Source organism: Neltuma alba, unplaced genomic scaffold, assembly GCF_004799145.2.
Source record: "Neltuma alba isolate B1F8T4 unplaced genomic scaffold, ASM479914v2 tig00005029_pilon, whole genome shotgun sequence".
NCBI classification, from domain to species: Eukaryota; Viridiplantae; Streptophyta; class Magnoliopsida; order Fabales; family Fabaceae; genus Neltuma; species Neltuma alba.
Genome location: NW_021633950.1, coordinates 32,287 through 57,499, shown reverse-complemented (window position 1 = coordinate 57,499; position 25,213 = coordinate 32,287). Strand labels below are relative to the sequence as shown.

The window sequence follows — 25,213 nt, the reverse complement described above, 5'->3', positions numbered from 1 at the left end:
TATCATATTTCAAACATCAATACTTACAGAAACAATTAAAGAAGAAGAAAAAGAGGGCTCACCTACGAACAAAACAGAGATGCGGCGGAACAGAGGAAAGCGCACAGAGCAATGCCAAATTCAAACGAATCACTAAGAAGCAGCAAGGAAAGAAGAAACAAGAGGCGAACTGCTCACCTCACACCATCAAGGTGACGGACGGCAATGGCAGGAGGAGAAAAATGACGATGATTTCTCAAGAATAGTAAGCAAAGAAGAGGCCGACGGCGGAAGGAGAACGGCGCAACCACCGCGGCAGTGAATATAAGGAGGATGGAGGTTGACAGGAACTGCGGCTGAGATCCCCTTTTTCTAATTCTCCATAGGTTCCTTCTCTCTTTTTCTCCACTCCCTTTAGCGTAACAAGCCGAGAAAAATTAATTAAGTTGGTTAATTGTAAGAAATATGTGCTGACTTTCCTAAATTATTTTTTTTAATCATGTTCACTGCAACTATCATTTGATAGAAACGACGCCTTATGATCAATAAGGATCTTTTAGAACAAAAATAATAAGTTTGAGAGATAAAGTAATTGAGATCTTACATTTAGAACCAAATTCTAACTTTTATACTAAGAACCAGAGGCAGTATTTTACATTACTTTTAAGGCCATTACAGGATTTTTGCCATCTTTGAACATTTCTACACAACACAGGCCATTCGCACTTGCTTACAACAAAACAAGAACAGTGAATATGCATAATAGATAGTTGACCTACGGCCATTGGTTCGTATATATATTAACACTTCCTCCTGAATCCTTTTCTATAGTCTTTAATACATACAAATGACGTAAAAACCTTCTTCATAGATTATATTTTAAATATAAAATATAAATTTTAATCTAAAACCAGAAGGCTTGATCTACGTACCTTGGAAGGATAGACTCATCTTCTTCAACAACGGACTGATCATGATGTCTGGAGCATTGAGTATAACCTCCGTATTTCTCAACGTCGGTTCGTGTAACATCAGTAGCCTGCAATATTTCCATCATTGTCTCAGGGCCCAGGATTTGCAGACCCATTGCCCCATTAAGTGCTCTTTTAGCAAGTAAATAAGCAATGCCATTGCCGTCCCTGTGAAAGACCTGGATATCCACAAACCAATCCCACTCTAGCATCCCTTTGATTTCCATGATGAGAGCAATATCCTTGTGCGTCTCAGGGACTTCAAATTCGATCAATCGAACAGCCTCAGCGGAGTCGCTTCTCAAGATAACATCTCCAATACCAGCGTCCCAAGCTCTTTTGAGACCCATCAAGCAACCCCATAGTTTGGCTGTGAGGGTATCTCCGCCACTTAATTTCAGAAGAAAAGCCTCCTTCATACAATTGTTGCCATCTTTAAGAACGCCTCCACAAGCTGCTTTGTCATCTGAATGAGAATAGGCGCCATCCACTTCTACAATACAATCATCAGGTCTCGGCCGGGGACTATAACCTCCACTGTTGATGTCTGGATCAATCTTCACGTAGTTATTGATGATACTACAACCTTCGTCCCCTGTTCTTCGCCATGCTTCAACATCTTCTTTACACACCGCTCGCCACCCACACTTGCTTATTTTCATCCTTGGTGACTTATTTTCCATTGCATTCTTAGAGAAAAATACCATTTGAAGTCCATTGACAACCAAAGAGGAATAAGGAATATATTTATATAAAGCAGAGGACTATAAGCCGGATGTGCATAATGACTATGCCCACCATGCGAGTTTGGAAATTCATCATTAGGAAATCTGCAACTCCAACAAATTTCATCCCACCCCTCTCCAAATGTGAGATCGTGTTCTATGACTAAGCATATGGCTATGCCCCACCATTCACGTGAACCACAATAATCAGGGGATATATTTATTATGAACGACACATTGGGACAGCACCAGAATTCTTTCTCGCAAAAGTAGTTTTGATTATAAAACCATGATGGTACTTTGCTGCCTGGAATTGTTAATGAGCGCCAACGTGGACGGAAGGAAAAAAACTGGGGCAAAAAAAAGCAAAAAAAAAAAAACAGATTGTTTGTATCAGAAGTATGTTGATTAACACGTAAGAAATGGCAATATATACGTACAAGTAAAATAAACTATATATTTATTGTCAAAGAAATTAAGAAAAAAACAGGTGATTCTAAAAACTCACAATTTCTGAATCCCCTCTTATAATTGCTGACTTCATATTTAAATGGTTGTGAACCTATAAGAAACAATTTTGCGTGTTAAAGAAGTAAAATGATAGAGGTGAAAGAACAATTAAAGACAAATAAAATAAACCTGAGGTTGAAATGATTCAATGAAATCCCATAATTGATCTGCACATCCGTAATGTTTTAGTGATGAACAACCTTCAGCCCATATAACTGATAGATTTGACGGAAGTTGCGGCAAAGACCGAAGCCTTGGGCACCTCCGGAGACCAATAACTTTAAGCTTCGAAAGACTGGAAATGAGGCCAGATGGTAAGTCAATGAAATCGTTTCCACTTAGATCTAAAATTTCCAATGATGATAACATGCTGATGTCATCAGGAAGTGATCCATCATGGAGATTGCAAAAACTTAAGTTTAATCCTTTCAAGAACGACAAAGACGGCGGCAACAAAAACTTTTTGGAGCTTGAAGGCCTTTGAAGAAGGGATAAGCAACTCCATGATGATGAAGATTGTGTTTCGCTATTGTAGTCACTAAATGATAACCCTTGTATAGCAATCCCACTCAAATCTAGCTCTTCCAAAGCTTCATTTTCATTCAAATTCTCTGGCAGCCATGAAAGCTTTGAGCATTCAGAAATTTTGATAACTTTCAGAGCTTTCAACTTGCTAACACTACATGGAAGACAAACCAGCTTTTTGCAGTTTGTCAAATTTAATTCAACGAGACCAATCAAATTACCCAACGATTGAGGTAGTTTGGCTAGAGCAGTCTTCTCTAAATCAAGCTTTGATAGACATGCCATATCTTTTCCAAACTCAGGAAGTTTTCTAACTTTTGAACAACCTGATAGAATAAAAGTCTCCAAGCTATTCATCTCAAATTTTTCTGGAAGCGTTTTAACTTCTTTGCAATCTTTCAAGTCAACAGTGACAAGTTTCTTGTGTTGCCCAAGAGACTGGTAAATTTTAACCAAGTTAGAACACCCTTGAAGAATCAACTTTTCAAGATGAGGAATTCCATCAAAATTTGGGGTTTTGATGAGGTATTCTGAATGAGATAGATCAATGGACTTCAAGCTTCGAAGAGACTAACAATAAGGGAAAAAAGAAAAAGAAAGAATAGATCAAAACCAGAGACTAATTATAATTATAATTTATTAAATTATGGACAAACAATTTAAATAAAAGGACTGTAAGTACCTGTGTTCCTCTCCAAAGTTCTTTTAACTTGCTATGCTGCATTTTTAGCACAACAAGCTGATTGAGTTGAGGTTGACTTGGCAAATAAAATAATGGATACCCCTCCCATTCTATGACTTTCAACTCTTTGGAAAGAGACTTGAGTCCAAGCGGAAGATTCAATTGGCAATGTGAAACGTGTGAGTGACTTGAAATGATAAGTAACTTGAGATTACTCAGTTTTGAGAAGGCTTCAGGATCCCAAAATGCATCACATGACTTTTTTAACGTTAGCATTATTCCCCGGGTTGCTTCTGTCCCCTATAAAACAACAAGTCAAGGTAAAAATATATAAAATTCATGCAATAAATTATTATAAGAGTGCACAAACACAAGAACTTTGGAATGTCACCTTATTTCCTCCTAATACATGATTGGCATCATCCAAGGACAATATCCTAGAAAGCTTGCTGGCATCACCAGATGATTCTTGATAGACAACATGTTTAGCCATATTTTGTAGAATTTCATGCACCCACAAACGCCCTTCATAATTAATTACTAGTGATTTGTCAATAAGAAGCCTTATTCCAATTTTTGGGTGAAGATCCTTATCCAATGTTTCTAAAATTTGTATGATATGATCTTCGTCCATCCCATTGAAAAAGCAAGCAATATCCAAGAATATAGTCTTCTCATTAAGCTCTAATCCGTGAAGACTCACTTCAAGTATCTTGGAAATGTCCTCTGGAAGACATTTCTCGAACTTAGCTAGTGCATCTTCCCATTCCTCTATCGTTCTTTTGCAAAGAAATGAACCTAACACTTCGAGTGCTAAAGGAAGGCCTCCAGCATATTCAATGACGGTTCTAGCAAGGTTCAAATAATCTTCATTAGGTTGCCCTTCTTTAAAAGCATTTTGAATGAAAAGTTTAAGGGACTCGCTATCACTCAAGAATTCAATGTGATATATAGCACTATCAGATACACCATATGATGATAGCAAATGCTTATCCCTTGTTGTTATCACTATTATGCTCCCTTTGCTGAACCATCCTTGCCTTGGAGCCAACTTCTCAAGTTGGCTAACATGACTCACATCATCAAGGACAAGTAGAATTTCTCTGTCGGTTAACTTCCTTTTTATCAACTCCATTGCTTCATAAAAATCAGCCACTTCTATACTCCTTTTGTACAAAGATAAAAGAAGTTTTCTTTGCAACGAAATCAAACCATCTTTTTCACATGCCTCTCTAATATTATCAAGGAAGCAGTGAATCTCAAAGTTTTTGCTCTTTCGCTTTCGTTCTCGCTCATAAAAGGCTCTAGCAAGAGTTGTTTTGCCTACGCCTCCTGCACCCCATATTCCTATAAACCCAACTTCTTCTGATTCCCTTGCTATGATTGAATTCAGTTCATCTAATTTTGGTTCAATTCCAATTAACTTGCCAAGATCAGATGCTGATTTATCAAGTAACTTTGACCCGATTTCATCAGCAATGCTTTCAATGAATTCTGTTTCATACCTGCATATGAAAATAAAATTATAAAGTGTAAATTTTTTTGCATAAACAATCCCAAAAAAAAAAAACTTGGTAATGTGAGATGTGTGAAGAAAACATGACCACAAATTTAGCAGTTTTAAGTTTACCATGAAACTTAGTTTAAATTAGTTGGGAACAGGCGATAATTTCATTTATAGAAGAGTTGTACATTGCCTCTAGTATTTATAGACACAGACGATTATGTTTATTTGTCCACACATTAATAACTCCTAGATATTCAAATCATTTAATTAACACATCATAGTTTGAGTTCCTCTTTTCTGGTAATTCGTTTTATTTATATTTGAGTATTTTTTTTTTCCTTAATTTTATTTAAGCAACTTTTCACAGAACACATTGTCAGATTAAAAGTTCAAATTTAACGCCAATAACGTTTTCGACCGTCAAAAACATAATAATTATTGTGTTGTAATTTTACTATATATTGTATGTATGTGTTTTATATATATATATATATATATATATATTCAAGAAAATGACCATTTCAGAATTCCATCATTAATTGAGTTTAATTGCAAAACCTAAATCATTTACGACCAATAAAGTACTACAGTTGTACTAGAAATCTATTTCACCAAGAAGTATAAACACAGGTCTACAATTAAATAAAGGCCGAAATATAAATAACTCCTCCTAATTTTAATTCTCTTACATACAACATCTCTTACCTTTGTAAGTTTAAAAATCACGCCCTCAACTTTCATTGTCTGACATTTAACCCTTTACCATTAAAAAGACGGTTAAATCTCATAGAATAGATGTGCATATAATTTTATTATTTTACTAATTTATCCTAATTTTAAACTCATAATTACACTAAAGAGCATTTTTGTAATTCTACTAATAATTATGCCTAATTCTACTCTCGCCTAATCATTTTGCTCTTTCGGGCATTCCCACCTTGTCTTGGTTTAGCTGGCTAGCAAGGTTCTGAAATTCTAGGACATGAAAGAAAACTCAATTGAGAATTGATTAATCCTACACATCGCCTTATTCGCTCTCCTTTGCGGGTTTGTTTGGTTGGAGGGGAGGGGAGGGAAGCCAAAATGTCCCCTCCCCCTCCTCTCCCCTTATTTTAGCTCCCCCTCAAATTGGGGTTTTTAGAGGGGAGTTAAATTTTTGGGTCATTATATCGTTATAGTTTTTTTAATATTCTACTACTACTATAAAATATATTTGTATAATATTTATTTCAAATAAAAAATATATTATCCTAAGTAAAAAATAAAAATTATTATAAATAAAAATATATTATTACAAAAATTAATTAAAAATAAAAAATTATTTAAATAAGAAATTATAAAATTATAAAATTAATTTTTTTTATAAATATATTATTTATTAAATATATTTTAAAACTGAAAAAAGGATAGCCTAAAGAGAATAAAATTTCATTTTTCTTAGAGCATATAAAATTTGTTAATTTGATTATTTCAAATATATTATTATATTAATTAGAATAAAAAATTACTGTATCAATTTTTAATGCATATATTAACATGATAAGACTGAGTTTTCATTAAATTATATAATTTAAAGTAAAATGTAAATTAATTTGTATAATATTAATATATCAATAAAAAATATAAACTAATATGTAAGGGTAAAATGGTAAATTGATTATTACTATCCCTCCTATCTCCTCCCCTCCTTGAACCAAACAAGGAATTAATTAAATATCCTTTCCTCTCTTCTTTTTTAATCAAATTAAACAAGGTGAGGATAAAACCTCCCCTCCCTTTCCCTATCCCACCGTCCCCTCAAACCAAATAGGCCTTAAGCGAGCAAACTGATTTTGAAGACTCTAAAGGTCTGTTTGGCTCAATAAAAAGAAGATAAGGGAGGGATTTTAATGGAATGAAGGGGAGGGAAGGAAAGTGGAAGGATTTTAATATGAGCTTGTTTGGATTTATAAAAAAAGAGGAGAGGGGAAGAGTTTTAATATTACCTTGTTTGGTTTATGATGGGAGGGGAGGAAAAAATATTTTAACATGGACAATTTTGACCTTATTTCATTTAAAATATGGGCATAATAGTTATAACATGGCAAAATATAAATATAATAGTCACAACATGGTAAAATATTGCCTTTTTCCTCCAAATCCTCCCATTTTTGGAGGAGAGGTTGAAAAGGGGAGAGGAGAAAATTTTTTTAAAAATTTTCCTTCCCCTCCTAAAATTTGTGTGTTGCTGAACAAAGAAAAATGATTAAAATCCTTCCCCTTCCCTTCCTTTCCTCCCAAATCCCTCGTACCAAACACACCCTAATTAAAAATTAATCTCAAGTGCCAAAACGCAGCTTCTGGGATATGGAGTATTTGCATTCTGGGAAGCCAATGACATTAGGTGATGCATTTCTCATATAAAATTAAAGAATCTAGATTGATATTAACAGACTCTAAACAAGCAAGCTTGAATGATGGATTTTTTTTATATATACAAAATGACAAAAAGATGAATAAAGACGTTGCAAAATGGGAGGACTTGCTAGCTAGGGTAGGCTAAAAGAACCACACGATTGGGTGAGATAGGGACTAGAGTTATTATTGGCAGAATTCCATAATATTTCTTGATGTAATTATGAGTTTTAAATTTAAATAAATTAGTAAAAATTGCATGTCATCTACTAAATATTTTTAGGGGTTAAAGATCAAACAATAAAAATTAAGGATACTTATTTATATTTTGGATTTAAATAAAAAGATAAAAACGTTAATCACCCTTCTGTTTTAGTCCCAAACGTCGGCGAAAAAAAGAACACAACCGGAGAAATGAAAGGAAGATGAAGATAAAAAAAAGATGAAGAATTGAGAAGGAAAAAAAAACAGAGAGAGAAAAAACCATTCGGACCCTTGGCCTCGTCATCTTATTGAGCCGTTCTTCTTTCTGGGTAAACGCCGAGTCCCTCACACATTTCTTCGGCTTTCTAAAGTGTAAAGCCAGGTTGCAAGAGCACGAGGTTTTTTTTTTTTTTTAATGATAACTAGGAAACAAGCAACAGATATAAAAAAACAAACTAAACCTAGCAATTCTTACACTCCTTGATCGGCCCCCACCCCAGAAACGTTGGGAGGAGGTTGATCAAAGAGGCAAAAATTGCCATCAATCCCATGAGAAGACTTTGCTAAGTGGTCTGCTAAGGGAATCGATTCCCTCCGGCAAAATACAGTCAACCAATCTCTATTAATAAACAGTTTGACCTCATCGACTAAGTCTTTGAACGGGTACTCATCTTCGCATCCCCGAGTTGCTAAGAGCACGAGGTTTTCGATTTAGGGGTAAAAATATTTTTATAATGTATAAAATAAAAATATAAAAAAAAAATTATCTGGTTTTACTTAAAAAATAGTTTTTTCAAAAACACCTTTTCGCTGGAACTTGGAATTTGGAACTGAAAGGGCTGTGCTAAGGAAGAGGAGTGTTTGCATCGCCGCCCTTCATTTCAAACGGATGGTCACGAGTTATTGCCTTTTTATTGAAAGAAGTCGATTCAACAGTGATATGTCACATCCTTCTCTCACACTTTTCTATATAAACTCATTTTTGCTTTCCAGGCCCCAAGTCATTTGGAAATTGAAAACTCATTATTATTATGTAATATACTCTGTTGGCGCCCAGTGGAGAAGCAGGGAAGATTTTTTTTTTTTCACCCCTAATATAAAGTTATGCAAATTATATAGAGAAAAAGACATTGAGTCCAAAAAAATATATATAGAGAAAAAGACAAAAAAAATAGAAGTCAAAAATTATTACATTTCGATTCAAGTACTTAGGAGATTAAAATTTCAAAAAGAAAAGTGATACTTGATTTGATATTGTGTAGATATAGTTAAATGACAAAATGTCCTTATATCAAAACGTTTATTAACAAATTGTGAATTAGTAATAATAAGTATTAAATAACAAATGAGAAAAGATATACTGATAATAACAAGTTATTTATTAATAAGTTGTAAATTAATAATGATAAATATTGAATAACAAATAACAAGAAATATACTGAGAACGACAAATTTGATTTTTTTTTTGTAAAAAATCTGATACAAGAATATTTTAATCAGTTACTATATTTGTAAAATATCAGATCATGCATCATTTTTTTTCCTTGAGATTTTAAACTTTTAGATGCCAAAATTGAAATACTACAATTTCTAACTTGTTTTTTGGTTATTTTCCCAACTATATAATTGTTTATTTATTCTTTTAATTCTTAATGTGTATTTTACTGCTAATATTAATTGTTTTTTAATTTTTTAGATAGAGTTCAATTGGAAACATGTTACATCTTTTATTTAAATATTATTTTTATCACTAAATCTTGATATTTATGTAGATTTTAATCCAATTACGGAAGTTTCATGAGGAGCGTTTAAGTTTCAGGTTTGATTTGTTCCTTGTGAGTGTTAGGTTAGTGAGTGGAGAATTGTCTGAGCTTCAATGGGTTATACTTTAACATTAGCTTAGCAAAAGGCGACCAGAAAAAATGGTTTTCCCTATCACTTATATATCCTAGCCGAGCCCAAATCCCAACCACTGACTAAACAGACTTATTGACCGTTCTACTTTTTAATACCTTGGTTTTACCTCAATTACGTACATAAACATCATTTTTATTTTGAAAACATAAATAAAACCCCCTGAAAATTGTAATGCATCTTATACATTATTTTTATCCCGTCAATTGTTAATTAACCATTAAATTTAACTTTTAAACTTTTGTTTTACCAAAAATACCTCTATTTGACATAAAAAATTATTCAAATATTTATATTTGTCAAAAACATAATTTTTCATATAATAGAAAATAATGTTAATTCATATATTTTCAAAATTTCTAAATTGTTATAAAATTTATTAATTATTAATTATGATTATTTAACGAAATTGTATAATTTTATCTTTTTCATTGCATGTATTGAAATATACTTAAATACATTTTAAGAGATTATATAAATAAACTAAATTTGTAATTTAAAATTTTTAAACATATTTTTGTAATAAAAATTTATAAATTTAAAAATATATTTGTTGGGCTGAATTTATAAACGCATTTAGTGAAATATATATTTATTAAAAAAATTACTGTAATTCTTAATGTTTTTATATATATGTTAAGCTTTTATCCCATTATGATAAAAACAGTAAAAAAAATAATTATTTACAAGAAAAAATTAAGGAAAAAAAGAAAACACTTAAAATTTTCAAAATAATTTTAATCAAAATTAGAAATTGAGTATAAAAGTTAAATTAGAAAATAAATATTATTTTAGTACAAATTTTAATTAAAAATATTTTTAAAATATATTTTTAATAAAGTTAATAATTTAAACTTAAATGTATGTTTTCAAAATAAATAAAAAGCTTATATAATTATGATAAAATAAACTAAAGTATTTTATATTTACGTAAATGATATTTATAATATTTTTTAGTCAAATCTTCATGCAGGGCACCCCCACCTATTTTAGGGGCTCAGGTCCCTTGCATAAGACACACCTTATCTTTAGCAGAATAGATCCCACAATCTCCTTAATAAGAGGGGATGTGGGTTGCCATTTTGTTTTTTTTTTTTGGGAGGGGGGGACCTTGATCAAACTATAATTTAGGATATATTTGAATATCTAGTTATCTACACCCTTATTTTTTTAACAAAAAAAGAAGGAGATGATAATTAATGAGAGAAGTGGAAGTTACCGGTTTTTTGAGTCCCAACCAGATAATGTAGCAACTTCTTTTAAAGCATCCCTCCATTCCTGCGTTTTGTCTTTGACAAATCTTTCTTCATGCCTTATGAAGGCTTCTGCAAATCTTCCGTTTTGTTTCCTAACATCAGAAGGATCTACACCGTAAAATATTGGAAATACTTGAAGACTTGTCTCTTCCTTTAACTGTAGGATCTTTTGAAGCTCATCCAAACACCAAGTTGAAGAAGCATAATTTGGAGAGAGCACAATAATTGCAGAACGAGATTCTTCAATTGCTTCTACTAAACTTGGATTAATAGATTCTCCCCTTTCAAGTCCTTCCTCATCCCGAAAAGTTCTTAATCCTTCGTTTTTTAAAGCAGCATACAAATGATCAGTAAAATTTTTCCGGGTATCTTCCCCTCGAAAGCTCAAAAACACATCATACTTCCATCTCTTAGTTGAACCAGAAGATCTTGAAGAACAGCCAACTCCATCAGCATCAGGCGCCATCACAAGGATTTGGAATCTGAACCCAAGTATAAAAGTAAAAACACAAGAAACTGAAAGAATAATACATATATAAAGGCAAAAAAAAAAAAAAAAAAAGAAAGAAAGAATAATACATATATAATAGGAGCTTCAACAAAGAGTGCAGCAATCAGTCCAATGCGAAGCCTTGGGATAGGCATTGGGCATATTAAAACAAGATATAATAGAAACATCAACAGACAAGGTTCTTCTCACCGCAAGAGTCATCTACTCTTCACGAATAATTTGAAAGCAACATTTCACAGATCTAAACAAGTCATTTCGGTGATCATAATTAAAGAAAGGAGAAGGGGAGAAAGTAGAAACCTGAAAGAGGAAATAATATCAAAAGATTTGTTCGACTCCCACCGGCCTGATATAAGATGAGGCCCAGCAGCCTGGTATAATTTTATAGAATGAAAAATGGAGAAACAGTTAGAAGGAAAGTGGTGGTAATGAGCTCATATCTTTGTCCTCTCTTCAGTCTTTGGGAGCTCAAATTTGAAAGCGTGTTACGTACGAAAATACAGTGTTCCATTTTGCTGAAGGACAGAACCATGGGTCCCTATGTCAGTGCTTTATTAGGTTTTCCTTTTTACTTTTTTGTCACAAGACTTAATAGGAGCAAGGGAAAACCAGAGCATTCCTCTTTTAATTTCCACACATTCAAAGATAGAGAAACGTATAATGATTTTCAAGAGATAGTGCAATTCTAAAAAGACTAGTATAATTTTCAACACAAACATGATTATTGTAAAAAATCATCATTTATGATTAATGATTATATGATTATAGAAATAAAAATATACTTTTTAAAATTAAAAGACCAAACTAAAACCTTATATAAAGTTAAAGAATCAAATGTATATTTTATCACTAATTAATTAATGTCTTTATTTATTTGTTTACTTATTTATATTGGTAAATCATATATATCTCTAGCTTGCCGCTCATGCCACTTAATATTATCAAACATATGCAAAATAATGGCGAGGAATGTCAAGCATAAAAATGTTTACAAATGAGGGAGGATAACTGTTTATATGAATATGAAGACTAATTCGTGATACTTTGCTCATTTAAATCAGATTTATTTGTTCACCTAGTTCTCTTAAGTATGAGAAGATCAATGCCTAATTTGGGCAGAATATTAAAGGGTACTTTCACCAATCCTATACAAGAGAATTTTCATTAGGAAATCCATCAAATTGCATCCCACCATGCGAAATCATTTTCTATCATTAAGCACGTGGCTATGCCCGGCATTTGGAATATCTTAGAAGCACTTTAAAAAAAGTGTTTTCATATAAGTTGAAATTTTTCTCACATATTTATCTCAAATATCATAAAATTACTTTTGAAAAGCTAAACTCTGATCTACCAGCCTGTTACAAATTATATGGAAAGAAAAATGGAGAAACAATGAGAAGTAAAAATGGTGGGTGTGAGCTCAAGTCTTCTCTTTTCTTCAGTCTTTGCGCGTTCAAATTTCAAACCGTGTGACGGACGGAACTACTGTTTTCCATTTTAATTTGCTGAAGGACAGAACCATGCGACCCTACCTCAGTGCTTTGTTAGATTCGGTTTTACCTTTTGTAGGTATGTATGTGTGAGAAAACGACCGAAAACGACCAAAAAGACTTTGGAAAGACTTGCTTTTATTTTATTATCGTGTTCTAGGCTGCACGACTTACGAGTCCCCTACTATATGTTGCTTCGTTTTGGAATCCAAGGGAAGGAGGCGAAGACCAGAGCATTCCTCTCTTAATTTCCAATTTATTCCTCGGATTCACATTCAAAGAAAGAGCACCAAAGTGCAAGCTTAAAAAAAAAAAAAAATTCAATCCCAGTAAATTAGCCAGTGAGGTGGGAGAACTAACCTATACAGGACTCGTAACAATGCACCCTCTTCAAAAGTCTAATTTCTAAATACTGGTTTTATTAGATAGAAAAACCTCTTAAACTTATAAACTGTAATACTTCTTGTTTGTAATATAAGAGCTAGTTGGGGATTCAATTTTGTTCTAAATATACTACTCTAATCTACATTTTTTTTATATTTATTTATTTTGCCCCCAAGTAATCTCTGATGATACAATAATTGTTTCAATACATATAATTATTAAAGATATTTTAGAAAAAATAACATCTATTTACTACAAATAATTAACTAAACTAATTTTTTTATGTTTGCAAATTAGTTTTCAGCTCCTACATTAAATACTAGAGGTAGTATTTTCCTTTTGAGGCTGCAAAACTTATGGCCCCCCTCTTTTTGGATAAGGAAATAAGACAGAGAAACTCTAAAATATTCCAAAACTCTCAAATATTTTGTAAAGCCAGTTTGTCATCTCTATAAAGTAAAAGCAAAGCAGTGAAATTTTCTTAATCCGCTCAACAATTGGCTCATTGTGGTTATTATAGCCAAGTTGGTATGCCAGGTAAATGCAGAGTTGAAAGATTAACCTTTTTTCCCTTTTATTTAATGGCCACGAGAAGTCTTAGGCAAAGGAAATTGAAAGTGGAAGTAGTAGAAAGTGAATCAGCTGAGCACATTTTCCTCTTTCCCTTTATAGCGCCATACTGAAATCTAAAAGCCCAATAATCATATGGATAAAAAAAGCCATTTAGAGACTAATACAAAAGATGAGAAAAGGGCAACAAACGGACTATTTGAGCTTCGGAGTAATGAGAAATATTTAGGGGGTGCGAGGGCATTATAGTCCATCCATCCCTTATTATAAAATTTAAATTTTTGCCTTGGTTGGTTGTTTTTATAAAATATTCTTTGGATTTGGCTGAATATTAAATGTAAAAAGTACATTTTTTTTACTTTTAACTAATTTTAATAGTTTTCTTAAGTCATGCAATTTGATTATTTGAATCTTATAATAAGAGATAGATAGAGTACTTTTTAGGACAAACTAATTTGAAAGTCCTTATAATTTATCTTAATGTGGTTCTTACATTTTAAAAGCTTATAAATCACTCCCTATAATAACCACCAGAGCACCATTGTCCTCACAGTTAAGAATAAAAGGAAGTCATAACGTACTGCTTTAATACTTTTACGCATATCTATGCACAAAGCTTCCCGTAGCAATTATCAAGCTGACAAAGTTATGGGATGGTGGATATAACACCTTAACTTATAACCTCTTCAATTTTTAGAGATAGAATTATTTTAAAACCTGTAATAATTTTTGTAAGTACCTCTTTCTCATTTATCTCTAATTTTTTGAAACCTTCTTATATTTTAAATAATTCAATTTCCGCCATTATTGATAATTAGCCAAAACTTAGGAATTTCATCAATTTGTTCTAGGGATATTTTCATTATTTTTTACCTCATACAGGTCTCAAAACCTCATTTCTCATTTTTTTTGGAATTTTTTGAAATATTTGGGCCCAAGCATCATTGCTCAATTTTTAGTCGAAACTTTTAAAATTTACATTTAGGTCCTTGTTTAGGTTTAACCTCAGGAATCCTTCCACTAAGATTCCCAGCACAACCTCTGACTCTTAATCATCTCCAATTTCCATACTTAACTCCTTAAGATTTCGTCGGAGTCTCTAACCTGCTCCCGTCTCGCAGTTTTAGAAAATTCTTACTTTGCGATTTGGTCTCTAGAAATCGTCTCGTCCTTCCAAGGAATTTTTAGAACTCCTGCTAATGGGGGTCTAATAGCCCGTTCATTTTAGGCTAACTCTGGTACCTATAGACCCAAAATTCGGGATGTTATAGTGGCCACTTTAATTTTCTGGGTATGTAATTTTGATGAGCAATTATCAAGCTTTAGTATGTGATAATAATTAAGCTAAAACTTAAAAAAAGAAATATATATATATATATGTCTATAAACGAATTCATAAAGAATGAGCAGGCACAAAGCAATTATAAAAAAAGGTTTATGAATAATTTAATTTAGAGTTAAGGTATATCCAGCATGTTAAAATATTTTTTTAAGTGTGCCCAGCACCTTAAATTATTTTTTAATGCATGCAGTATCTTAAAGTATTTTTTTCAGAGGCGTTTAGCACTCCAAAATACTTTTTGGTGTATCCAAAACCAAGAGAAAAAAAATTCTAGGATGATGAATGAACCACAAAATACTTTAATGTACTGGATACACAAAAAAAAAAAATATTTGAATGCTGAATGCAGCTTAACCTTTAATTTATTAACTACTTTTATGGTTTTCTTAAGTTATGCAATTTGATTATTTAAATCTTATAATAAGGGCGGATAGAGTACTTTTTAGGAAAAACTAATTTGAAAGTCCTTATAATTTATCTCTTTTTTCAGTGTGGTCCTTACAGTTTAGACGCTTATAAATCACCATTTGCACAGTTAGTCCCTACAATCGGCACCCTTCCTCCTCCTCCTATCACAGGTTACTGTAGTGTTAATATTAACTGGATAAGGAATATATGCCATATGAGAAATTATTTGCTGCTGCCATATTATTCTTTACCTCTTTTTTTTCCCCCTTGATGAACAAAAACGGGGGCAAACAAAGTAACCATATACTTTTGCTTGTTTCCATTATACTTCTCCGATTCTAAATATAAGACCTTTATATACACTAGCATAAGGGTCTTACATTTAGGACTGAAGAAGTACAAAGCTATTATTAAGCCCAAAAACTCCTCCAAGAAGATATCACCCAACTCTCCTGAAAGACTGGAGGAGGGAGAGAGGTTGGGGAATTGAAGAGTTTGTTGCCACACTGCTCACTGAAGGACAGAGGTTGAGGAATTCAAAATCATATTAAAACTACAAGTATTGTTGGATTAGTTTTCCCTATGAAACTTCTTTATGTTACTTCAAAATAGTGTACTGTATGGAGTGGTTGATACATTTTCAAAGTTGAATGTGCTAACTTCCAAGCATATCAAATTCACAGGCGGGGCCTAATTTGGGCAATATGGCTTCTTTTGTTTTACTTAAGTTCATTTTGGTGCAGTAATATATTAAAACTTGGTCAAAATGGTTTAACTGTTAAACATGAAGAATAGCCTGATACCTTGTTCGGTTCGCTTCACCATTTTTTACGATTATAACACTGTGCCTCGCCTTTATTTCTGACGCCACTGGCAATATTACAAGAGTTTTGCGCTTTTCCTTTCGTAACTTCTAAGCTCAAACATTGCAAACAAATTACAGTGTTTTATGTGGATCATCACTAACTCTGGACCATGGAATTAAAAATTTCAGGGACCTTAACCCATTGCATGATATTATTCATCAACAGGGTTGCAAGGAAAAGTACTTTGGGAGCATAATTCCTCGTGGCCTAAAATAAGCTGAGGTAACTGCAAACATATTAGTTTGCAACTTTAAAGTTATCAAGTGCAACTTTGGATCTGTTCAACTTAGCAATTCTTTGATTTCTTTCTATAATGATATAGGTTTCTTAACAGAACACAAATTTCTTGCAGCTTTTACCATGGGGAGGGAATCTCACAAGCGAGTCACATGGACCAAGTTTCCTTCAAGCCCAGAAAACTAAAATACTATAAAATTACTATTGAAAAGCTAAACCAAACACCTCTGATCTACCAGCCTGTTACAAATTTTATAGAAAGAAAAATGGAGAAACAATGAGAAGCAAAAATGGTGGGTGTGAGCTCAAGTCTTCTCTTTTCTTCAGTCTTTGCGCGTTCAAATTTCAAACCGTGTGACGGACGGAACTACTGTTTTCCATTTTAAATTTGCTGAAGGACAGAACCATGTGACCCTACCTCAGTGCATGTATGTGTGAGAAAACGACCAAAAAGACTTTGGAAAGACTTGCTTTTATCTTATCATCGTGTTCTAGGCTGCACGACTTACGAGTCCCCTACTATATGTTGCTTCGTTTTGGAATCCAAGGGAAGGAGGCGAAGACCAGAGCATTCCTCTCTTAATTTCCAATTTATTCCTCGGATTCACATTCAAAGAAAGAGCACTAAAGTGCAAGCTTAAAAAAAAAAAAAATCAATCCCAGCAAATTAGCTAGTGAGGTGGGAGAACTCACCTATACAAGACGCGTAACAATACACTCTTTTTAAGAGTCTAATTTCTAAACACTAACTTTACTAGATAGGAAAACCTCTTGAACTTATAAACTATTTTTAGCATAAGAGTTAGTTGGAGATTCAATTTGATCCTAAACATAAGATTTTAATATACTTTTTCTTCTATATTTATCTATTTTGCCCCCATTAAAGATATTTTAGAAAAAAATAACACTTATTTACCACAAATAATTAACTAAACTAATTTTCTTAATATTTGTAAATTAATTTTCAGCTTCTACATTAAATACCGGAGGTAGTATTTTCCTTGTGACACTGCAAACTTATGGCCCCCCTTTTTTTGGGGAAAGAAATAAGACAGAGAAACCGGTCTTTGTAAGATGCAGGTGGTTTTTCCCTTTGAGAATGAGAAGAAACTCTAAAATATTCCAGAACTCTCAAATGTTTTGTAAAGCCAGTTTGTCATCTCTAAAAAGTAAAAGCAAAGCAGTGAAGTTTTCTTAATCCGCTCAACAATTGGCTCATTGTGTTTATTATAGCCAAGTTGGTATGCCACGTAAGTGCAGAGCTGAAAGACCTTTTTTCCCTTTTATTTAATTTAATGGCCATGAGAAGTCTCAGGCAAAGGAAACTGAAAGTGGAAGTAGTAGGAAGGGAATCAACTGAGCACATTTTCGTCTTTCCCTTTATAGCGCCATACTGAATCCAAGAGCCCAATAATCATATGGGTCAGAAAAGCCATTTAGAGACTAATACAAAAGATGAGAAAGGGGCAACAAACAGACTATTTGAGCTTCGGAGTAATGAGAAATATTTAGAGGGTGCGAGGGCATTATAGTCCATCCATCCCTTGTTATAAAATTTAAATTTTTGCCTTGGTTGGTTGTTTTTCATAAAATATTCTTTGGATTTGGCTGAATATAAATGTATTTTTACCATTTTACCTTTCGTTAATATGCTCTCTGTTTTTTTTTTTTTACTCTCATCACTTATAAATAAGGACATATTTAAAAAAAAATTACATTTTTTCATTTTTAACTAATTTTAATAGTTTTCTTAATGCCACGTTTGGTATGATGGAATTGGGAGGTATGAAAATGGAAATGGAATTGATTTCCATCAAGATGTTTGTTTGGTATGATGGAATTGGAAAATTTTCCAATTCCATTTCCACCAAAAGTGGTGGAATTGGCCTCCACCCTCACACCCCAAGATTTGTAATTCCATCTCCCTACTTTTGTTTTTACCCTCCTTAACTAGATGCAAGCGAAAGTCCGAAGGCCTTCAAGCTTATCGCCAGCGAGTACCCACCTTTGCTCCAACGACCTTCAAGCTCATCACCGGCGACTATCGACCTTTGTTCCGACAGCCTGAAGGCAATAGCGACGACTACCTCTTAGAAGTCTTTATCCTTTGACCCAAACTCTGTTCGCCTAATCTTCAAACTAAGCTCTGATTTTATAGTTTCAAATCTGACAAAATGGACAAAACCATTGAAAAATTAACCTTTGAAAACATGGGTCGTCAGTTCTAAAGAAATCGTTTGTTCTGAAGCTCGATCAATTTTTGAATCTGTGAAGAAAAATGATTTTTACTTCTTCGGTTGAAGTTCCATCAATTTTTGCATATCAGAAGAACCATGATTTTTGCTTCTACATGTGCGTTTCTTTTTCCTGGTGATAATCGATGCTTGTAGATTGATTATTTACGCCACATTGTTGATGATGTTGGGCAAAGACTCCTCGATGTTAGATTCAGGTGGCGAAGGAGGTGCTTTTTCTTTTTGAATTCTTGAGGGTGTTTTAGTATTTACACATTTTAATATATATTTTAATTGAAATTTAAATTAGATTTCCATACTTATACCAAACATGTTTTCAAACCTCATATCCATCTCCATCTCCATTTCAGTTTCCATCAAAATCAATTCCATAGTACCAAACAGGCCCTAAGTCATGCGATTTGATTATTTGAATCTTATAATAAGGCACAGATAGAGTACTCTTTAGGAAAAACTAATTTGAAAGTCCTTATAATTTATCTTAAAAGCTTATCAATCACTCCCTATAATAATCACCATTAGCACCATTAGTCCTCACAGTTAAGAATAAAAAGGAAGTCGTAACGTACAGCTCTAATACTTTTACACATAGCTATGCTCAAAGCTTCCCGTAGCAATTATCAAGCTGACAAAGTTATGGGATGGTGGATACAACACCTTAACTTATAACCTCTTTATTTTTTTCGGGGCTAGAATCATTTTTAAAACCTATGACAATTTCTTAAGTATTTATTTCTCATTTATCTCTAATTATTTGAGGCCTCCTCGTATTTTAGATAATTCAATTTCAGTCATTATTGATAATTAGTTAAAACTCTGGGAATTTCATCCATTTGTTCTAGGGATATTTTTGTAATTTTTTACCTTATACGGGCCTCAAAATCTCATTTCTCATTTTCTTGGAATTTTTTGAAATATTCAAGCCCAAGCATCACTGCTCAATTTCTAACCAAAAACTTTTCAAATTTATATTTAGGTCTTTGTTTTGGTTTAACCTCATGAATCCTTCCACTGAGGTTCTCAGCACAATCTCTGGCTCTTAATCATCTCCAATTCCTATACTCAAGTTTTTGAGACTTCATTGGAGTCTCTAACTTGCTTGTCTCACAGTTTTAAAGAATTCTTATTTTGCGATTTGGTTTTTAGAAATCGTCTCATTCTTCCAGGGATTTTCTAGAATTTCGGTCAATTGGAGTTTGGTAGCTTGTCCATTTCAGACTAACTTTGATATTTCTAGGCCCAAAATTCAAGATGTTACAGTGGCCACTTTAATTTTCTGGGTATGTAATTCTGATGAGCAATTATCAAGTTTTAGTATGTGATTATAATTAAGTTAAAATTTTAAAAAAAATATATATGTCTATAAACGAATTCATAAAGAATGAGCAGGCACAAAGCAATTATAAAACAAGGTTTATGAGTAATTTAATTTAGAGTTAAAGTGCATCCAGCATGCTAAAATATTTTTTTTAAGTGCGCCCAACATCTTGAATTATTTTTTGGTGCATCCAACAACCTAAAATATTTTTTTCAGATGCATTCAGCACTCCAAAATATTTTAAAAACTTTACGGTGATGAATGCACCACAAAATACTTTAATATACTGGATACACCAAAAAAAATATTTTTGAATGCTGAATGCAACTTAACCTTTAATTTATTAACTACTTTTAATAGTTTTCTTAAGTCATGCAATTTGATTATTTAAATCTTATAATAAGGGAGTACCTCTTAGGAAAAACTAGTTTCAAAGTCCTTATAATTTATCTTGTTTTTTCAGTGTGGTCCTTACATTTTAGAAGCTTATAAATCACCATTTGCACCGTTAGTCCCTACAATCAAGATTCCTCCTCCTCCTCCTATCACAGGTTACTGGAGTGTTAATATTAACTGTGTAAGAAATATATGCCATATGAGAAATTATATGCTGCTGCCATATTATTCTTTACCTCTTTTTTTTTCCCCCCTTGATGAACAAAAACGGGGGCAAACAAAGTAACCATATACTTTTGCTTGTTTCCATTATACAAAGCCATTATGAAGCCCAAAAACTTCTCCAAGAAGGTATCACCCAACTCTCCTGAAAGACTGGAGGAGGGAGAGAGGTTGGGGAGTTGAAGAGTTTGTTGCCAAACTGCTCAGTGAAGGAGAGAGATTGAGGAATTCAAAATCATATTAAAACTACAAGTATTGTTGGATTAGTTTTCCCTATGAAACTTCTTTATGTTACTTCAAAATAGTGTACTGTATGGAGTGGTTGATGCATTTTCAAAGTTGAATGTGCTAACTTCCAAGCATATCAAATTCACAGGCGGGGCTTAATTTGGGCAATATGGCGTCGTTTGTTTTACTTAAGTTCATTTTGGTGCAGTAATATATTAAAACTTGGTCAAAATGGTTTAACTGTTAAACATGAAGAATAGCCTGATACCTTGTTCGGTTCGCTTCACAATTTTTTACGTTTATAACACTCTGCCTTCCCTTTATTTCTGACGCCACTGGCAATATTACAAGAGTTTTGCACTTTCCCTTTCTTAACTTCTAAGCTCAAACATTGCAAACAAATTACAGTGTTTTATGTGGATCACTAACTCTGGAGCATAGCACTAAAAATTTCAGGGACCTTAACCCATTGCATGATATTATTCATCAGCAGGGTTGCAAGGAAAAGTACATTGGGAGCATAATTCCTCTTGGCCCAAAACAAGCTGAGGTAACTACAAACATATTAGTTTGCCGCTTTGAAGTTATCAAGTGCATCTTTGGATCTGTTTAACTTAGCAATTCTTTGACTTCTTTCTATAATGATCTAGGTTTCTCAACAGAACACAAATTTCTTGCAGCTTTTACCATGGGAAGGGAAGCTCACAAGCGTGTCACATGGATCTAGTTTCCTTCAAGCCCAGAAAAATATGATACTCCTCCGGTCCTAAATATAATTTTTATTAGTGTAAATGTCATATATTTAGGACTGGAGGAGTATTCTGTATTCTGCGTTCCAGGATTACCACAAGGTGTTAATACCATGGTCAGAGTTTTAATTCCTTTTCAAAAATATAACGTCGAGAGCAGAAAAGGTACTTGCGCTATATTACTCATACAGTCATATGATTGGTCATTTGACTATCTTACTCTTTACATATTATTAATTAAGGAAATTCTAACTTAGCATCTTTCACACACCGCATGTGGATACAGATCTCCGTATCATTTATAATCTTCCCACAAAATGTTTTAAGGAAAAAGGAGAAAATAACGGATTAATCAAACCATGGTTAGATACGTAGCGAGAGCATTTCAGTGATGCATTCTCTAAGTGTTAATATTGTCATCAATTTCAGTGATAGATGAGGATATAATGGTCCCCAAGGACATTTTAATTAAGCTTAGAAACTTCATTGTAGATTTTGCATTTCTTAAATATGAGTTTAGACTGATAATTTTCCCAATATGTGTTGGTCTTGCTACGAATTTCGTGTATTCATCAAAGCTTTAGAAGAATTGGTTAAGTGATACTGGAGCTCATAAAAGCTATTTTCCAGAATTTAAAACAGGATTTTATTGATACTAAACCTTAGGATAGGAGGTGAATTTTATTTTTATGTTTACTAAGTTATCCTGCACACTAACAATGACTTAGACTGAGAGTTCACATTACATTTGAGACGTGTCCTTTTATGGCCTTGGTTCATGGAAAATTGTGAAAAGTAGGATCCAAGTCAGGGACTTTTGAAGAAGCTTACTGGGGACACACTTACACAGGTATTACTAACTTGACCTCAGTACTTTTCCTCAACAAACTTGAAGGGCAGTTCCAAACTTTTGTTCTGTTTTTTCTGTTGTTTTGTTTCGCTCGTGGACGCAAAAATTATTTCAGCCCAATTTCTACAGAAAAGAGATTGAAATACATCCTCTCGTAACCCTTTGTTTGGTTGGGGTTTTTTAGAGTAAAGAATTCTTGTCACAATGATTTTAGATATATTAAGCCATAATGAGAAGCTTTTAAGTACCACTTTTGTTTTGTTCTCCCCCCCCCCTCATTTTTGGATACACGAGGAAAACAAAACAACATTAAAAACAGAACAAAAGTGAAAAGCCTAAACTATGTTTTCATAGAAATACGCAAGATTTTTACATACTAATTAGCTATATCTCCCTCCGTCTCATTGATACTACATCCATCCTGCAAGGAGATGTTTTTTGAAGATTGCTCTTGTATCTAACTCTTGCTTCTTGAATGCTTCTAAGACGAGATTTCACCTAACTTGTATACACAACGTACAAATGAAGTCAAAGAAAGATCGACCTTTTAGCCGAGTAAATATTATGCAGAAATTAGTCATCTATTAGTATCAACTTGTCTATAGAGTTATGTATAGCAGTTATGCATACAACATTTGTATCCTAAATTATTTTACACTTAAATAAGCTTAATAATGACAAATTTATTATAAAACATGTGCAAAATAATAAGAGTTTTGGAAGTCTACTTCTTGATTTGATTTTGTAAAATGATTTCGCGTACACTTGAGAGATTTAAGCATTGTAGTAACATAAAATGACTGACCAAGGCAAAAAATAGTATCAAGGAGCAGCAGTATCATCTAGATGATCTTCATCATATAGCACAATGTAAACAATCAGAAATACGCCTTAGCATCAAGTTTGAAATAGATGCCTGAGGCAATGCCAAAAGTTTGACATAAATGAAATTCTCCCAAAAGCAAAAAGCCTAAACTAACTGAAGCGTTCATAGAGAAACATGCAAGACCTCCTTATACTAATTAGCTATATCTGCATGGGCTTCATTGAAATTACATCCGTCCTTCAGTAAGGAGATGGTTTTTGAAGAATTGCTTTTGTATCTAGCTCTTGCTTCTTGAATTCCTCTAAGGTGAGATTTACCCAACTTGTATACACAACCTATAATGAAGTCAAAGAAAGATCAATTTTTCGGCCAGGTAAAAATCATGCAGTTAAGCATGTATATATCGTCTATCCTAAGTTCCTTTATATTTCAATAAGTCTAATAATGACAAATCTAATCGAAACTGGAGAGATTTTGGAAGGGTTTTGGAAGTCTGCTTGCTTTGATTTTGTAAAATGATTTCGTAAAGGATCGAAAACATTTACCTAGAGCTGACAGCAAAAACAAACTTTTTACAATGATGGAAAAAAAGGGCTTTCTATAACGATTTTATAACTAGTATAGATACACCTCGATTTAAAAAATCTAAAACATACCTTGGCCCCAATTCTGAAATAGACGATCAAGGGGATGCCAGAAGTTACACCCACTACCAATAGCTACAGCCTCCTAAATCAATATTAGATTCATCTCTTGATTTTTGCCGTCTTTCAACTTTTCTGCACAAAACGTGCCACTCATACTTGCTTATTTTAAACAGTACTGAATTATAATATATAGTGTAAAATGATATTTCAAGTTGGTTCACTCACATCAAAACAAGAACATTGAATATGTATAATATATAGTTGGCCCATGGCAATTGGATCCTATATATATATATATATATATATATATATATATTATTTCCTCCTAGACCCTTTCCTATGTATGGTCCTTAACACGTACAATGACTAGGTAAAATTTTCTTCAGCTTATGACTTGTGCCACAAATCAAAGGGAATAAAAAATTAAGGGAATACATAAGATATGGTTTGACCTTTGATAGACTGTTGAAACTAAATTATGTCCTACAAGTAAAAGGCAACAAAATAAAAACAAATTTCCAAGATATGAAAACAAACCCAGCCAATACTCTGAATTGAGCAACTGCTATGGAAATGAAATAATTAACGAAATATAATATTTAGATGAATTGAAAGACTATATTGAATTAACATATCAATGAAAAATTCAAATATCCATCAAGCATGCATTAATATAAAATATAAAGTTTAATCTAAAACCAGAAGGGTTGATCCACGTACCTTGGAAGTATAGACTCATCTTCTTCAGCAACGAACTGGTCATGAGATCTCGAGCATTGAATATAACCTCCATCTTTCCCATCTTCAGTGAGTAACATCAGTGGCCTGCAATATTTCCATCATTGTCTCAGGGCCCAGTATTTCCAGACCCATTGCTCCATTAAGTGCTCTTTTGGCTAGTAAATCAGCAATGCCATTGCCGTCTCTGTGAAAGACCTGCATATCCACTGACCAATCCCACTCTAACATCCCTTTGATTTCCATGATCACAGCAATATCCTTGTGCGTCTCAGGAAACAAAAGGGAAGTTTTGCAGAAGCATTCATGAAGCATGAAGAAAGATTTGCAAAGATGGAGGGATGCTTTAGAAAAAGGGATGCTTTGGAAGATGTAGGTGGTTTTTGCCTTTGAGAATGCGAAGAAACTTTAAAGTATTCCAAAACTCTCAAATATTTTACAAAAGACTGTTTGCTATCTCTAAAAAGTGAAAGCAAAGTAGTACTCTTTAACAGAGTTGTACTGGA

At 33.1% G+C, this 25,213-nt stretch overlaps 1 protein-coding gene across 1 annotated transcript; it reads right to left on the bottom strand.

The window, feature by feature from the left end:
• Nucleotides 1-2,758: 2,758 nt before the first annotated feature.
• Nucleotides 2,759-24,771, bottom strand: LOC114746500 (TMV resistance protein N-like; the record flags this gene model as incomplete). The annotated part of the gene is made up of 6 exons (XM_028934717.1): nt 24,690-24,771; nt 20,742-20,868; nt 10,631-11,149; nt 3,784-4,897; nt 3,393-3,692; nt 2,759-3,280 (listed from the first exon to the last, which is right to left on the bottom strand). Coding segments are annotated over exons 1-6 (2,664 nt in total), but the record flags the coding sequence as incomplete, so codon positions are not given.
• Nucleotides 24,772-25,213: the final 442 nt, after the last annotated feature.